An 18450-nucleotide genomic window follows, 5' to 3' on the forward strand; every position below is an offset into this window, starting at 1 on the left:
GGTGGTGAGTCTAGCGGCGGCGGGAGGGACCGTCACTGTCCTAAGTCCCTTTTGCAGGTGGCAGACAGGCTAGGGTCAGCATGGCTTCAGAAATCCAGGCTATAGCACCCGGGTCACCTGCAGTTAGCGCTGTGCGCATGGACACCCTGACGGCGGTCCTTGACTCCTATGTTGCAAAGATAGAGGTGGCAGGAAAGGTGCACGTAAGAGGTAAGAGTGTCTAGGTCTAAATAAAGTAACCACGATTCCGGTTGAGGGGACTCCTGCATTCAAGGATCCCACGGACAGGAAGGGCTAGGCAGTGGCTCGTTCCCTGTTTATGGTTGTGGGGTCGGCCGTGCGACCTGTGGGCATCCGCACTGGTGTCGCAGACACTGACTGAGTGGGCAAAACTTTTGCACTGCGAATTTGGAGAGCAGAACGCCTCCCTGCTCTGCGTAGAGCTAGCAGACCAATTAGTGCATGGCCTTAAGTACATTTGTGGCGTGCCGCTGGATACTCCCCCCCCCCCCCCCCCCCTGCTATCCAGGGCCTCAGTGTCAGCCGTGGTGCTGAGGCACCTCATTTGGCTGAAATGCTGGTCTGCTGACCAGGCATCCAAGAAAGCCTTCCTTTGCGAATGGCTCTTTGGAGCCTCGTTGGATGACATTATTAAGAATGCCACGGGTGGGAAGAGTACACTACTCCCACAGGCCAGGAAGGCTAAGGAGCCATACCGCAGGCAAGGGCCCTCTTGACTTTATCGTACATCATAGGACACAGAGTCTCAACTAATTACTTGGTGGGCTATAGGCCTACCTTCAGGTGTTGACACTGGTATAACCAATACAGGAAGTTGACTCCCCTATATAACCCCTCCTCCTTCCAGGAGCACTCAGTTTTGTCGCCAGTGTCTAAGGTGTTGGTCACGAGTGAAGATGTGCTCTGCGGAGCTCCAGGAGGGATCCATGCTGGATTTAAAGAAACCTCCACAATCAGATCACGTGGCGCTGTGTGGATGTAACATGCACACACAGCACTCGCCGCATAGCTGAGGGGAAGCGCTGAGGATGCCAATCGGGTTCCACCCGAGGCTTTATATCACAGACACTCTCATTTCAGAGACTTTTTAACTGAAGAGAGGCAGTCTGTCACACTAAGACACCAGAGCGCTGGGCACGTAAGGGTGTAAACAGGCATTTCCAGTGTGTACCTCTGCTTGTGCTTTGCACTATGTCTTCCAGACCTACCGTAAAGGTACCTAAGGTGTCACCCCCCCCCCCCCCCCCAGGCACTCCCAGTTATGCCTCCATACTCTCTTCCTCTTCGGAGAGATCAGACATGGCAAGCCAGGATCAGTCATTGGAAGCTAGCGGTAGTGCAACTGCTTCACAAACTTCAGCCCCTGTAGAGGTGACTGAAGATGCAAGGCTTAGAAGTTAGATTAGCAGCTTTAATTGCATCCTCCATCGAGTGTATAGGAAGCTTCCTAGATCCCCCACCTTAGACTCTTTACAGTCAGTGGAGGGTCCAAGAGAATTATGGGGACAGGATGGGGTATTGCCCTCAGATGATCGGGAGGAAAGACGTGATTATTTCTCTGCGGAGGAAACAATACTTGTAGTTCCCAAGGATCCCTACTTCACAATCTGAAGTACAGAGGCTCACAAAGATAGTTCGCTCTACTTGCATGCTACCCCTAACAGAGTTGGCTGAAGGGCCGGTCTCTTCTTTGGGTTCTTTGAAGCCTTTACAGCCTTTGCATGCGTTTTCCGTCCACGCATTACTAAAAAAGCTTATTTATACCGAATGGGATCATCCAGATAAGCATTTTTTCCCTTCCAAAGAGACTCGCAAAGCTCTATCCTATGGAAGAAAAATTCACTAAAAGATGGAGAGTTCCAGCAGTTGACGCTGTGATTTCCAATGTGAAGAAAAAAAATGTTTTTTTTTTTTTGTTTTTTACCCAGTGGACAATGCTTAAAGGTCCAACAGATAAGAAGTTGGAAGGTCTGTTAAAATAACTTTTTTCTTAGCAGGTACTGTTGCTCAGCCTGCAATTGCAGCTATAGGCATCTGTCAGTCCTTAAAGGACCAGTTCACAGATGCTCTCAGATAAGCTCCCTGCACAACAAGCACAGGAACTGGCTGAGCTACCTAAAGCATTATGCATTGCTGTAGACGCTATAAAGGAATCTATTCACCAGGCATCACGCCTTGCATTTGTATTTGTACATATGCGAAGGACCCTTTAGTTAAAGGGTTGGTCAGCTGAGACGCCTTGTAAGAACCTTCTAACTAGTTTCCCCTTTAAGGGAGAACGATTATTTGACGATAGTTTTGGATAAATACATTCAAACAATTTGTAGTAAATAGTACTCTTTTGCCAGTCAAAAGAAAATATAAGCATCTTTCATTTAAACTGTTCAGCCTCTGCCATCAGACCAGGCATAAAGGAAGACCTGGGGCTACAAGTCTGCAAAGCAGAATTCAAGACCTCCTTATGAAGAGGCATCTCCCCTCACCAAGGTGGTGGGGGGGGGGGGGGGGACTTCTGATGTACTCAGAAGTCTGGCAAAGGGAGATTCAGGACAAATGGACTCTCTCCACAGTGTCTCTAGGATACAAGCTAGAGCTTTGAGAGTTTCCACCATCTCGTTTTCTTAGATCAAACGTTCCCAAGGATCCAGAGAAAAGGCAATCCCTGTTGCAAGCATTAGACCGATTATTGGCTCAAGGGGTGATCAGACAGAATCCCAAACAAGAGCAAGGTTTGAGGTTTTACTCAAAACTAATTACAATGCCAAAGCCAAATGGGGATATTGGACCAAGTCTAGATCTACGTAATCTAAATGGGTTCCTGAAAATCCGCTCCATTTGCATGGAGTCAATCAAGTCAGCCGTTTCCATCCTGCAAGGAGAAAAACTTCTTCTTGCGTCCATTGATATCAGAGATGCATAGCCGCTTGTCCATATTTCCTCCTCACCAGAGGTTTCTGCGGTTCAAAGTAGAACAGAAGCATTTTCAGTTAATAGCCTTGCCCTTCGGGCTTGCTACAGCACCTCGGGTATTCACTAAGGTATTAGCCCCACCTCTAGTCAGGTTAAGGGCACAGGGCATAACTGTCTTGGCTTACTTGGACGATCTATTGTTAATAGACCAGTCAGTGGCTTGCTTGAAGCAAGCTGTAGCCATCACAAGCAGTTACTTGGAAGGTTTGGGTTGGATTCTCAACCTAAAGAAATCCTCCTTAAAGCCACTAAGAAGGCTGGAGTATCTGGGCCTGATCATAGACGCATCCCAGAAAAGGGGTGTTCTTGCCTCCCGCAAGGATCAGCTCCATACAGGAGATGGTGAAGATGATCAGGTTGAAGAGAAATCCTTCAATTCGCCTTTGCATGAGGTTGTTAGGGAAGATGGTAGCTTCATTCGAAGCAGTTCCCTATGCTCAATTCCATTCGAAACTGAAAGCGGTATTCTGTCTGCTTGGAACAAAACGATTCAAGCTTTGGACTAGCCAATGTGGCTGTCCCCATGAGTGTTCCAAAGCCTCAGTTGGTGGTTACTATCTTGGAACCTGCCGAAGGGAAAGTCCTTCAGATCAATTATCTGGAAGGTAGTAACGACAGATGCCAGCCTTTCAGGCTGGTGAGTAGGAGCCTTGCCCATCGACATCCTAGAGATTCCGGCAATGTATCTGGCTCTAGAAACCTGGACTTCCAGGTTAAAGAATTGTCCTGCCAGGATCCAGTCCGACAATGCCACAGCTGTGGCATATATCAATCACAAGGGGTCACCAAGAGTCTCTCAGCTCAGAGAGGTGAACCAGATTCTAACTTGGACAGAAGAGAATGGTCTCTTCACCCCCAAGGTGTTTCAGGCTGTTTGCCAAAGATGGGGGACTCTGGACGTAGACCTTCTAGCATTCAGATTCAACACTAGGTGAAAGAAGGAGAATAGATGTGGCGCTATACCTTATTAAACTCACTAAAAAATATAAAATATAATATATAATATAAAATAAAATTGTACAAATTTTCCAGCTTGCTGGCTAGTATTTTTTAAAACCAGCGAGAAACCTTAATGGACTGTATAGTAAAATCAATAGTAAAATCAATAAATAATAAAGTGCTGGGGGTTAATCCTTATTAAATAGTGAATGCAAAGTGAATATAAATTTTCCAGCCTGCTGGTCAGTAAATGCAATAAAACTGTACGGTCCACTCAAATTAGGTAAAGGTGAATAAATAAATAAATAGTAAAACTATCATGAATCAATCAATACTCAATAGTGAAAACTACTAAAGTTGCTTGTGACTGTGATTGTAGCACAACCAAATGAATGGACACAAGGGGAACAATCAAAACTATATAAACGTGAATACTGATGGGGTGGTGGGTGTAAACACACTGTGTCAAATCTCAAAACATGCCAAAAATACCACAATATAAAAAATAGAAAATTATATACAGATAAGAAATAAAAAATAAAAGATTAAAAAATTTAGTCCAGAAAGTAAAAAGTAAAAAAATCTTGCGGTGACAAGTCTAATGTGAAAGTCCAATTGAATAAAGTTTAAAATTAATATTTAAACATGAAACGAATATTTGGTGGTGAAAAAGGTAAGTGAAGAAAGTGACTTCGATATTCGTTCGCAGTGAACGTTTGCAGTGAACGTTTATGGATTTTGCTCTCACCAGAGATATGACCCCGTCCGGGGTGGATCAGCCTCCACAGTATAAGCCACTGTGTCGCTTCTTGGGCTGTCTCTGCTATGCTGCTGGGGAGATCCTTCGTTCTTCCGTGGGGATGTTGTACCTCCTTTACATGTGATAGAAAAGAGGACTGCCCATGGTGTAGTATGTTTTGAAACTCAGTTTATTTGAAACAACCTTAAAAATACTCACATTTAGTACGAAAAAAACACGTATTGTATTAAAAGCGTTCGGAACATCCACTCGGCTGACACGCCGTTTGTGCTGAAGGTGTACGTATCTGGCCACGTACTATTAAGGGCCAAGTCTCAGCCTTATCAGTTTTTATTTCAAAGACTGCTTGCTATGCATTCTTTAGTCCAGAGTTTCATGCAAGGAGTGCTGCAGATTAATCCGCCAGTTAAATCACTCTTAAGCCCTTGGGACTTTAATTTAGTTTTGTCAGTGTTACAAAAACAGCCATTCGAACTGTTGCAGCATGTTCCCTTAGTCTTTCTGACTAGGAAGCTGATATTTTCGTTTGCTATATCCTCAGCAAGGAGGATTTCAGAATTGGCTGCTCTTTCTTGTAAGGAGTCATATTTGATTATTCATGAGGACAGAGTGGTGTTGCGCCCTCGTCCAGGTTTTTGCCAAAAGTGGTTTCAGGCTTTCATCTGAATGAAGATATTGTCCTGCCAGGGTTTTTTTCCCAAGACCTTGTTCCAGGGAAGAAAGGTCACTACATTGTCTTGATGTAGTGAGAGCAGTGAAAATGTATTTAACCACTTCCCACCCGGCCAATGCACATATACGGCCGGGTGGGAGCAGTCTACTCCTGATAGGACGTTCAGGAACGTCCTTCAGAAGGAGCAGGATCACGCGCACGTGCCCGCGCAGCGGCGCAATCCCAATGTGCTCGTGTCACCCGGACACGGCGCATCTCAGATCGGCAGGAGGGCTCTGTGATTGGCCCTCCTGATCACATGATGGCCGTGTCCAATCACGGCCGTCATGTGATGTAAACAAACAGCCGGTTGCTAGGCAATCGGCTCCTCCTCTCCTCACACAGAAGTAATTGCTGAGGAGAGCAGATCGCTGCAGCCGGCGGATGATCGCTTTTTACTCACTGATCATCAGTCTAGTGTAAACACATCACACCACACAGTATAAACACAATGTCCCCACACATGTCCCCAAAACATACATGTCCCCAAATAATAAAAACACGTCCCTAATAAAAACATGTCCCCCACATATGTCCCACTAAAATCACATGTCCCAATGATCACCTGCACACATATGTACATGATCATTTGCGTACATATGTCCGTGATCACACAAACCAATTATTATAGACTTAACGGATTTTTTTTTACAAAAAACATGTAACAGAATACATTTTGGCTTAAATTTATGACAAAATTAGATTTTATTGGATTTCTTTTAAAATAGAAAAAAAGAAAATATTTTTTTTTTCCAAATATCCGCTTTTTTTGCGCTTATACCGCAAAAAATAAAAAACGAATTGGGGTACAGTGTAGCATGACCGCGCAATTGTCACTGAAAGCGCTAGAGCGATGAAAGCTGAAAATTGGGCTGGGAAGGAAGGGGGCAAAAGTGCCCTGTGTTTGAAGTGGTTAAGAAAACTGCTCCGATTTGTAAGACTGATGTCTTATTTCTTCTGCCAAAGGGTCCTAAGAAGGGACAGGCAGCGTCAAAATCCACTGTCGCTAAGTGCATTTGGCAAGTTATAATTCAAACTTATGATTTAAAGGGAAAGATTCCCCCTTTTCAAGTTAAGGCGCGCTCTACCAGAGCGGTTGGTGCTTCTTGGGCAGTGCGTCACCAGGCCTCCAGGTCTCAAATCTGCAAGGCCGCGACTTGGCCTTCAGCACATACATTTGCAAAATGTTATCAAGTGCATGTAAGATGGAATGAGGATATCGCCTTCGGGCGCAGTGTGCTGCAGGCAGCAGTATAAGTCCTCAGGTCTGGGGGTTAGCCTACGGGTTGGGTCTCCCTCCCCTCAAGTAGCATTGATATGGGACATCCCACCAAGTAATTACTTGAAACTGTGTCCTATGATGTACGATAAAGAAAATAGGATTTTTAAAATGGCTTACCTGTAAAATCCTTTTCTTGGAGTACATCCTAGGACACAGAGCTCCCGCCCCTCTGTTTTATGGGGTGAGAGTATATTATATATATATTGCTTGGCTACAAAAACGGAGTGCTCCTGGAAGGAGGAGGGGGTTATATAGGGGAGTCAGCTTCCTGTATTGGTTATACCAGTGTCAACACCTGAAGGTAGGCCTATAACCCACCAAGTAATTGAGACTGTGTCCTATGATGTACTCCAAGAAAAGGATTTTACGGGCAAGCTGTTTTAAAAATCCTATTTTTCCGCTCACAAGCGGCTTTTTCGTCCACCCGGTGCTTCGGCAAAACGATCTCAGCCCAACAGGATGCCCACGGAGGGTTAGAAGCATCCCTGGAACCGCAAGCCTAACAAGCCTGCGAACAAAAGTGCTACCGCATGAAGGTTTGCCTCCACCCATGTCTCGGTGGGGGGTTGTCTTTGGGAATTTGCAGCCCGGTTGGACCTCCCAGTTATCGGACCAGTGGGTCTGCGAACTGACTTCCACAGGCTACAAGATAGTTTCTCTCTTGGCCGCCAAAAAGATTCTTTCCCTCCAGCATACCCGTGTCCCTGGTTCGCCAGGAGGCCCTGTTAGGGGCGGTGAGGGATTTGCTGAATGAGGGGGTGATTGTACCGGTTCCGGAATCAGAACGCTTCCAGGGGTTCTTCTCAAATCTGTGGTTCCCAAGAAGGAAGGGCTACATCCAATATTAAACCTAAAACCCCTAAATCACTTTGTAAAAGTGCAGAGGTTCAGAAATTAATCAGTTCGCACAGTAGTCACTGCACTCCATCAAGGGGACTTCCTGGCGTCCTTGGACATTCATGATGCCTAACTGCACATACCCATATGCCTTCGCCATCAAAAGTTTCTGCGTTTGGCAGTCGGGGAAGCCCACTACCAGTTTGTGGCTCTTCCTGTTGGCCTGGCATCAGCCCCCCCCGAGTCTTTACCAAAGTACTGGCTCCAGTATAGGCGTTGTTGAGACAACGTGGGATCGCGATCGTGGGTTACCTAGACTATCTCCTCCTGAGCTTCTTCTGCCTCAGTATTAGAGGAGGATGTGGCGATCATCTTGCAGTCCCTGCAAGCATTTGGGTGGCTGTTGAACCTGAAGAAGTCGGTGGTTGTACCAACTCAGCGTCTGGAGTAGGTGGGGTTGCTGTTGGACTCCAGGGAAGCAAGGTTTTTTTCTCCCCTCAGACAAATTGCTGACTCTCAGATCTGCGGTCAAACTACTGAGGAACCGCAAGTGGTCATCGCTCCGCTTTTGCATGTGGGTGCAGGGGCTCCTGGTAGCCTCCTTCAAGACAGTACCTTATGCCCAGTTCCACACCAGAGTCCTGCAGAAGGAGATCTTGACAAAATGGGACAAATCTGTTGACCCTGGATCGGCAGATCCAGGTGAGCCAGCCAGTCAGGGACTCCCTGATCTGGTGGTCGAGGTCCCCGGTGATTCAGTCCGGAAAATCATTCCTTCCTCTGAAATGGACGGGGATCACTACGGACGCCAGTCTGTCCGGCTGGGGTGGAGTGAGGGGGATTCAGTCGGCTCAGGGCCCCTGGTCAATGGAAGAATCCAAGTTGCCGATCAATCTGCTCGATTTGAGAGCGATCAGGTTGCCCCTCCACACGTGGTTGATGATCCTCCAAGGGCGTCTGATCAGAATAGTCAGACAACGCCACGGCTGTGGCATACATAAATCACCAAGGAGGAACAAGAAGCTCAGCCACTGCTCAGGAGGCCACTTACATACTTCGGTGGGCAGAGCAACATGTACCAGCCCTGTTGGCCATTTACATTCCAGGGGTGGAAAATTGGTAGGTGGACTATCTGAGTCGACAGATGCTGGACCCAGGAGAATGGGCATTGCATCCGGAGGTGTTCAGGCTGCTGTGCCTGAGGTGGGGCACCCCGGATGTGGATCTACTGGCCTCCTGTCTCAATCAGAAGGTACCGAGCTTCGTTTCCAGGGCCAGAGATCCATGGGCAGACGCATCGGGCGCGCTGGTGGCTCCGTGGGATCAGCACCAGCTGATCTAAGCCTTTCCTCTGCTGAAACTGTTGCCATGTCTGCTTCGCAGAGTGGAAGCCGAGGGGATTCCAGTAATCCTGATTGGCCTCATTAATGAGTACCTTTTGTGCAGGGGGTGCGACATGTAGTCCCTCCGGTGCATCCTCAGTTACCTCCGTGAGATTTGAATATCACCACCATTTGAGAATATCAGGGAGATTCCTCTGCTGACCCTTTCACAGAAGGTGGTCTTTCTAGTGGCCATCACATCGGCCAGGAGTGTTTCGGAACTGGCGGCCTTGTCCTGCAAGTCGCCTTATCTGGTCATCCACAGGGATAAGGTGTTGCGTCCGCAACCGTCCTGTCTACCGAAGGTGGTTTCGGCTTTTCATATCAATGAGGACATTGTATTGCCATTCTTGTGTCCTAAGCCGAAGCATCCCAAGGAGGTGGCCCTTCACGCTCTAGATGTGGTTGGGGCTCTAAAGGTGTACTTGTCTGCCACAGCTTCCTTTCGGAAGTTAGACTCACTGTTTGTTTCGGTGGCTGGTCCTAAGAAGGGCATGGCAGTCTCGTTGGCCACCATTTCCAGGTGGATCAGACAGATTGTAGTCCAAGCCTACGCCTTAAAGGGGCAGGTGCCCCCCTTTCCAGTCACAGCCCACGCTACAAGAGCAATCGGAACGCCTTGGGCCTTCCGACACCAAGCGTCTGTCTTTCAGGTGTGTAAGGCAGCGACCTGGTCGTCTGTCCATACATTTACCAAGTTCTACAAGGTAGACGTCGGTGCATTGGCTGATGCTGGTTTCGGCCGCAAGGTTTTGCAGGCGGCCGTGTAGTTGCAATTTTTTTTTTCCTGGTTTTCGAGAAATGCAGTACTGTTTTTTGTTAATGCTCTGTTGCATTACCTCCGCACTGTTGCGGTCTTGGGGTTCGCTCCTGTTGAGTATGCCCGGTTATATGGTGGAGTTTTTCCACATACTGCTGTGTTTTGTGTGGGTTTAGTTTCACCAGTTCCCTTTTTTTGCCCACCCCTTGTTTGGCACTGCTTGGGGATGTCCCATTTAGTTAGAGAGGAGCTGTCGGTCGGTGAATATAAGAGAAAATAGGATTTTTTTGTATTCACCGTAAAATCCTTTCTTTATTTGCTGTTTTTCACGGAAGATATCTATTGTGAACCAAAGCAATTTGTATGCTGGTCAATTCATCAGCGCTTATCCTCAGTTGACCCTTGCCAGAGATTGGAAACCTATTAGGGTCCTTTTGCATGGGACAGATCTGTGATGATCCGCCCTGTGAACATCCGCTTGCTCAGCGGGGATCGCTCAGTTTATCCTCGCTGAGCCGGCGGATGACAGGGTGGTCCCTGCACACTGTGCAGGGACCGCCCTGTCAGATCTCCACTCTTCTCTATGGGGGGATCAGATGAACACGGACAGTCTGTGTTCTTCCGATCTGCTCTGCAGACAGATAAAAAAAAATAAGCTTTTCCTCCGTCTGCAGAATCGGACCATAGCGGGGACGGATGATATCGGGTGTTAAGGGATTTTCATCCGCTGACGCCCGCTATCCCATAGGGATGCATGCATGTCAGAATTTCATCCGAAAACAGATGGATGAAATACGGACATACTGTCCGCACGTGTGAAAGGGGCCTTACGGTTTCCAAATTTAAGACCTTCCTGGGCCTTTGACTCTCCTATATAACCCCTCCTCCTTCCAGGACTACCTTTAGTTTTTTCGCCAGTGTCTAAAGGTGTTGGCACGAGTGTAACGCTCCTGAGGGCTAGACCCTAGGAACTCTTTGGTCTTGCTACATTACCTAAAGCTGTCATGAGGGCTGCTATACATGGTCCAAAGGAGTGGAACCCCTAATAAAAGGGCCCCAGTCTTTGAAGGTTTAACCACGCTGCCTGTCGTGATGGGTGAAGTTTGGTTCTGTCTGTTTACAACAGTATCCTACAGCGAGGAAAAGGTAAGAGGAAAGCACAGGAACTGCAAAGTCCACCTATGACTTTTTTTTTTTTTTCAATTATATTGTAAAATGCCTTAAAAACTCCTCTAGAGGGAGTAATAGTGTATAAGCCCTGTTTAAATCTGTGCTAATACAGCAATACGGCGCATAGACAATCGGGCTCACACTTGGAAAAAGCTTAAAGCTGATACTCTGGGAAACAGTGTCTATCAGAGCAGCTGAAGCAAGGCTGCCACAGGACACAGAAGCGCTGGTGCATGTGAGGGGTATACACAGGCATTTGCAGTACATGAAAACTTTGTTTAGTATTAGATCATTCTATGCTACCACTGTTTTTCCTACTATTCAAATAAATAGAACGGTTCTTGGAGTACCTTTTTTGCTTTTTTTTTATTTTTTTTACTTTGCACTAGAGGTCGACCGATTTGGGTTTTTCTCTGGCCGATGCCGATATTTAGAAATCATGGCGGCCGATGGCCGTTATATGATGCTGATTTTTTTTTTTGGGCCGATATGTTAGGCCGATTTTTTTATATTTTTTTATCCCCCTTCATCTCATAAAACCCTTTCCCACTGGGGCGTTTTTTTTTTTTTAGGCGCTTTTGGGCTAAAAAATAGCGCCTGTAAAGTGCCTGCAAAACGGCTCCCCTGCAGTCTGTGTGAAAGACAGAGTGCTTTCACACTGAGGCGATGCAAGCAGCACGTTTGGAGTGGTGTATACCGCTTCTCCACCACTCCTGCCCATTAATATCAATGGGCACCACTGCCCAAGCGCATGCAATGCGATTTGGCAGCGGTGCTTCACGGGCGCATTTAACCTCTTCTTCGGCCGCTAGCTGGGTTATATGCGCCCCACTAGCAGCCGAATAGCACCGCTAAAATGATGGTAAAGCACTGCTAAAACTAGCAACATTTTACCATCAACGTCTGCCCGCTCCAGTGTGCAAGCAGCCTATAAAATAAAAACAAGTACTCAAAATGTTTGGACGAAAAAAAAAATGGACTATACTGTTTTAGTGTGTTTTTTGTTTTTTTTCCCCCCAAAAAATGCATTTGAAAGACCTCTGCGCAAATGCAGTGTGACATAAAATGTTGCAACAACCGCTATTTTATTCCCTAGGATCTCTGCTAAAAAAATATATATACTTTTTGGGGGGTCTAAGTGATTTTCTGGCAGAAAATACAGGACTTTTACTTGTAAGCAACAAGTGTCAGAAAAGATTTAGTCTTTATATGGTTAAACTGAGAACTCTACACACTGAGATGAGTTCATTTATTCAAGTGTAAGGCTCCATGCACACTGGAGCTCATAAACTGCAGTTTATTGGAGTTTGGGCGTTTTTTTTAAAAGCCCATAAACTCCACTCTGTTAGCCTATGTGTCCATGCACACATGGACGTTTTTTTTTAGCTTTAATGAGCAGTGGAGTTTATGGGCTTTTTTCTGAACGCCAGAAATTCGCGTTCAAAGTGCCGTTTTTTTACCGCCAAAAAACGGCAAACGCTGATAAACGCTATTAAATGCTCATAAACATGCGTTAATTAGTGTTCGGCATTCTATTTTTCAATGCATTGTGGGATTTTTGGAGTGTCCTCTGTGTATTTTTATAAAAAACGCCCATTAACACTAACGCTGTAAAACGCTCATAAACGCTAGTATAAAACTCTGTTAAAAGCAGGTTTTTCAACCAGCGTTTTCTGCCAGCAATCTGGCGTCCAGAAAAAGCTTTTTTGAGCTTCAGTGTGCATGGAGCCTAAACATTGTATCTTTCTGCTCTTTTCTTGGCAGGCTGCCCGGAGAGGAAGAAAGACGTTTCTATGACGACTCAGGCAACTTACACTGACTTCTATTACAGAAGTCATTTCCAAGTCCCGCTGTTCTAAATCGGCCTTTTGATCAGCTCAATCGGCCGATGCCGATTAATTAAAAAATTGCAAATATCGGTCGACCTCTACTTTGCACTATGACTTCAAGGCTTACTACTAAGGCACCAAAACCACCCCCCAGGCGCTGGGAACTCCAGACATGCCTCCACATTGTCATCCTCTTTGGAGATACAAGCCAGGGTGAGTCATTGGAAGCAATTGGTGCAACTGCTTCTCACACTTCAGCCCTTGTATACGTGACTGAAGATGCATTTTCCTCCACCCTGCAGAGTGATTAAAGCTGCTAATCTTATCCTCCATTAAAGGGTATAAAAAGCGTGCTAGATCCCTCTCTCCTACTCCAAACCCCTTTCCAGGGGAACAGTGGGGACAGGATGAGGTATTGCCCTCAAACGATGGGGGGAAAAACAAACAGATTACTCATCTGTGGCAGAAACTGTTGAAGTTTCAGCTTCACAATCTGAGGTACAAATCCTTACAGACATGGTTTGCTCCACTTTCATGCTACCCCCAAACAGTCAGCTGAAAGTCTGGTTTCTTCTTTGGGTTCCTTGAAGCCTTCACAACCAGTGCGTGCGTGTCCAGTCCACACATTACTAGAGAAGCTTATTTATACCGAATGGGATCATCCGGATAAGCATTTTCTCCCTCCAAAGAGATTCTCAGTTCTCTATCCTACGGAGGAAAAATTCACTAAAAAATGGAAAGTTACAGCAGTAGAAGCTGTGATTTCCAGTGTGACTAAAAAAACTTGTCCAGTGGACCATGCGCAAATGCTAGAGGATCCAACAAATTTGGAATTCCTGTTAAAATCCTCTTGTTCTTTAGCAGGTACTGTTGCTCAGCCTGCAATTGCAGCTATAGGTATCTGTCAGTCCTTAAAAAGACCAGTTCACAGAGGCCCTTAACGAGCTCCCTGCACAACAGGCCAGTGAGTTGGCCGATTTACAAAAAGCATGTTTTTCCATAGATGCTATAAAGGATTCTATTCACCAGGTGTCTCGCCTTGCACTTGTGCTAGTACACATGCAAAGGACCCTTTGGCTAAAGGGTTGGTCTGCCAAAGCAACCTGTCAACCTACAGTTTAGTTTCCCATTTCATGGGGAGCGACGATTTGGATAAATACATCCAGACACATTCCAGTGGGAAAAGTGCTCTTGCCAGTCAAAAAGTATAAAGGGCCTTCATTTAAATGGACTTTCTCTCCTGCGCCAAGCACATCAGCCGCTAGGCAGTGGCGACTGCTTCCACTGTCAGATTCCAGAGGAAAATTGCAGGGTCAGGCCCAGGCTCAAAAGAAAACCTGGAGCCGCAAGACTACAAAGCAGAATACTAAGACCTCTTCAAGGTGGGTGGAAGACTTCTGCATTTCGCAGAAGTCTGGCAGAGGGAAACGCAGGACAGATGGGCTCTCTCCACGGTGACTCTAGGCTACAAACTAGAGTTTCTGGAGTTTCCACAATCTCACTTTCTGAGATCAAACGTTCCCAAGGATCCAGGGAAAAGACAATCCCGGTTTCAAGCACTAGACCGATTTATTGACTCAAGGGGTAATCATATATCGCAGGGGTTGATATTCCATCCTACTTTACCAACGCTAAATTTAACAGCTTGACTATACATTCTAAAGAAACGTGGGCTTTCCAGGTCTTATCTCAACTTTAATCAATGCAAGGAAACCAGTTTCCAGAGCTGTATATTAATTTAGAAAGCTTACGTTTCCTGGTGTGAATCCAAGGGTTGGCACCCTCGGAGATGTATTATAGGCAGAATCCTTGCCTTTCTACAATTGGGCGTAGAGATGAAGTTTGCCCTTAATAGTACTATTAAGGGCCAAGTCTCAGCCTTATTGGTTTTATTTCAAAGACCGCTTGCTACGCATTCTTTAGTCTGGGGTTTTATGCAAGTTTGTCAGTGTTACAAAAACCGCAATTTGAACCATTACAGCATGTTCCCTCAGTCCTGACAAGGAAGCTGATATTTTTGGTTGCCATATCCTCAGCAAGGAGGGTTTCAGAATTGACTGCTCTTTCTTGTAAAGGGCCATATTTGATTATTCATGAGGGCAGAGTGGCGTTACTCCCTCGTCCCAGGCTTTTTGCCAAAAGTGGTTCCAGTGAAGATATTATACTGCTGTCGTTTTTCCCAAAACCATGTTCCAGGGAAGAAAAATCACTACATTGTCTGTCTTAATGTAGTGAGAGCAGTGAAAATCTAGTTAAAGAAAACTGCTCAGATTCGGAAGACTGCCTTAGTTAGTCTGCCTCAGGATCCTAACAAACAAGGACAGGCAGTGTCAAAATCCACTATTGCCAAGTGAATTTGGCAAGTTATAATTCAAGCTTATGCTTTAAGGGGTAAGATTCCCCCTATCAAGTTGAGGTGCACTCTACCAGAGAGGTTAGTGCTTCTTGGGCAGTGCGTCGCCCGGCCTCCTTTGCTCAGATCTGCAAGGCTGCAACTTGGTCTTCGGCCCATACATTCACAAAATTTTACCAAGTGGATGTAAGAAGGAATGAGGATATTGCCGTTGGGCGCAGTGGGCTGCAGGCAGCAGTATAAGTCCTCAAGGTCTGGGGGTGCCCTACGGGTTTTCTCCCTCCCCTCAAGTAGCATTGCTTTGGGACTTCCCACTAAGTAAATACTTAAAGCTCTGTGTCCTATGATGTACAATATAAAAATCCTATTTTCTTTAACGACTTACCTGTAAAATCCTTTTCTTGGTGTACATCATAGAACACAGAGGTTCCCGCCCTGCTACTTTTTATGGGGTTTAAGTATATTGCTTGGCAACAAAAACTGAGGTACTCCTGGAAGGAGGAGGGGTTATATAGGGGAGTCAACTTCCTGTATTGGGTGTGTCAGTGCCAACACCTGAAGGTAGCTATAACCCACTAAATAAATACTTAACCACTTCAATATAGGGCACTTAAACACCTTCCTGCCCAGACCAATTTTGGGCTTTCAGCGCTGTCGCACTTTGAATGACAATTGTGCGGTTTTATCATTTTTTTCCCACAAATAGAGCTTTCTTTTGGTGGTATTTGATCACCTCTACGGTTTTTATTTTTTGCGCTACAAATAAAAAAAAAAATACCGAAAATTTAAAAAAAAAAAAATGTTTTTTTTTTTGTTTGTTTCAAAACTTTGTAAATAAGTACGTTTTCTCCTTCACTGATGGGCACTGATGGGGCTACACTGATGGGCACTGATAAGGCGGCACTGATGGGCACCAATGAAGTGGCACTGATGGGCGACATTGATAGCTGGCACAGATGGGCATGGATGGGTGGCACAGATGGGCACGGATAGGCGGCACAGATGGGCACGGATAGGCGGCACAGATGGGCACGGATAGGCGGCACGGGTGGGCACGGATAGGCGGCACGGGTGGGCACGGATAGGCGGCACGGATAGGCGGCACGGGTGGGCACTGATAGGCGGCACGGATAGGCGGCACGGGTGGGCACTGATAGGCGGCACAGGTGGGCACTCATAGGCGGCACAGGTGGGCACTCATAGGCGGCATTGGTGTTATACTGTACTAATGGATGCCAATCAGTGCCAAACAATAATGCATGCCAATCAGTGATGCCCATTGTGGGCACTGATTGGCATCCATTATGGGCACTGATTGGCATCCATTGTGCTGACCATTGGCATCCCTGGTGGTCTAGGGAGGATTACCTTTTCCCTGGTGGTCTGGTGGCGTCCCTGGTGGTCCAGTGTGGGCATCCTCGGGGGGGCTGTGCTGATAATCGATCAGCACAGACCCCCCCTGTCAGAGGAGCAGCCGATCGGCTCTCCTCTACTCGCGTCTGACAGACGCGAGTGAGGAAAAGCCGATCACCGGCTCTTCCCATTTACACTGTGATCAGCCGTGATTGGACACGGGCTGATCACGTGGTAAAGAGTCTCCGTCGGAGACTCTTTACCGAGATCGTAGTTGCCGGGTGTCAGACTGACACCCCGCAACAACGATCGCCGCGTCATAATCCTGAGGACATCATATGACGTCCGGTCAGGATTATCAAACCACTTTGCCACCGTCTTTTTGTAATAGGGCAGGCGGCAAGTGGTTAAGGTTCTGTGTCCTATGATTTACTCCAAGAAAAGGATTTTACAGGTAAGCGGTTATAAAAAAAATTCTATTTTTTTTTTTTTCAGATCCTCCGAGTTATTTTGTCATGTTCAACTTCCAGTGACCAGTATGGGAGAGAGAGAGAGAACACCAAATTTAACACACCTGCTCCCCATTAACACCTGACACCTTGTAACACTGACGTCAGGGAGGGAAGATGGCTAATTTTGGCCCAATTTGGACATCTTCACTTGGGAGTGTATTCACTTTTGTTGCCAGCGGTTTAGACCTTAATGGCTGTTTGAGTTAATTTGAGTGGACAGCAACTTTACACTGTTATACAAGCTGTACACTCACTACTTTGTAGCAAAGTGTAATTTCTTTAGTGTTGCGTGAAAAGATATAATAAAACACAAATGTGAGGGGTATACTCACTTTTGTGAGATACTGTGTATGTGTGTAATATGTATGTTTTTCACTTTTTCTGGAAAATATCTTTAAGTCCTAAATGAAAGACAATAAAAGGGTACGATTCTGTGAAATGATTGTTAGATTCTCCTATATACAAACTTTTGTGAAACCCAATTTGTAGACTAAAATTTGAACTTCTATCTTTACAGAGAAAAAGATAAGGTTACCACACGGACACTGAAGGCACGCATGGATTAACTTTTCCTGAAACCGAACACTATAACCATTTTTTTTTTTTTTTTCTTAATAAAATCGTGTTTTGGTGGATCTTTTGTTTTTGTGTGTGGTGTGTGTTTTTTTTTTTTTTTTTTAAACCACACGTCCAAAAAATATTGGGATAAATTAGAGTGGAGACTGCAAACTAGGCCTTCTCACCCACATCAGTGCCTGACCTCACAAATACGCTTCTGGAAGAATGGTCAAACATTCCCATAGACACTCTTTAACCTTGTGGACAGCCTTCCCAGAAGAGTTGAATCTGTTATAAAAGCAAAGGGTGGGCCAACTCAATATTAAAGCCTATGGACTAAGACTAGGATGCAATCAAAGTTTGTGCATGTAAAGGCAGGCATCCCAATACTATATATAACAAAATAGAATTTTTTATTTTTATTTTTTTTCTAGTCAAAGGGGCCTTAAAGTATGAATCAGACTAAGTGGCAGCTGTGCCCAACAATCTGCTACAGCATGACTTTGCTTGAAATCTTGCTGAGGCTAGAGAGATCAAAGATGCTGTGTCCAGAGCCTTGGCTACCATTTATCTCTCTTTTTAAAGCGTCTGAAGGAAAAAATAAAATTGGTACCTTTCTTCCAAATGTGTGCATTTTCACATTCTATATATTTAACCACTGAAGATCAGCATCATAAACTACCTTCCTGGTTGATTTATTTATTTATTTATTTTCTTCGTTTTCAGCATGGTCATCCGCTGAAAGAGTTTTTTTTTTTTCTGCACTCATGGAAAAACATACAGTCCCTTAGCAGCTGGAAATTCCATTATACCAGAAAGAATACCAGTGCTTGAAAGGGGTTGTAAACACTCAAGGTTTTTTACCTTGATGTCTTGGGTCCTGATGAGATTGATAGAAGCGCAACAATTGGCTCCCCCTGCTGTCAATCAAATCCAATGACGCGGGGGCATTTGTCAATTAGACACAGCAGGACACAGGAGCTCGTCTGCACGAGTGTCTGAGGTAGATCGG

At 45.6% G+C, this 18450-nt stretch overlaps 1 protein-coding gene across 3 annotated transcripts in view; it reads left to right on the forward strand.

Moving 5' to 3' along the window:
* Positions 1–17520, forward strand: part of PSMB3 (proteasome 20S subunit beta 3) — a 98882-nt gene extending 81362 nt beyond the window's left edge. For all 3 annotated transcript variants that reach the window (XM_077459424.1, XM_077459422.1, XM_077459423.1), the window contains one exon: positions 17398–17520. In XM_077459424.1, the coding sequence (XP_077315550.1) occupies positions 17398–17446 (49 nt within the window). In that variant the 3' untranslated portion in view covers positions 17447–17520. The remainder of the gene's footprint in view (positions 1–17397) is intronic.
* The last annotated feature ends 930 nt before the right edge of the window (positions 17521–18450 follow it).

This window comes from Lithobates pipiens, unplaced genomic scaffold (genome assembly GCF_037356315.1).
Source record: "Lithobates pipiens isolate NorthernLeopardFrog02 unplaced genomic scaffold, aLitPip1_a1.2 Scaffold_28, whole genome shotgun sequence".
In the NCBI taxonomy this organism is placed as follows: Eukaryota; Metazoa; Chordata; class Amphibia; order Anura; family Ranidae; genus Lithobates; species Lithobates pipiens.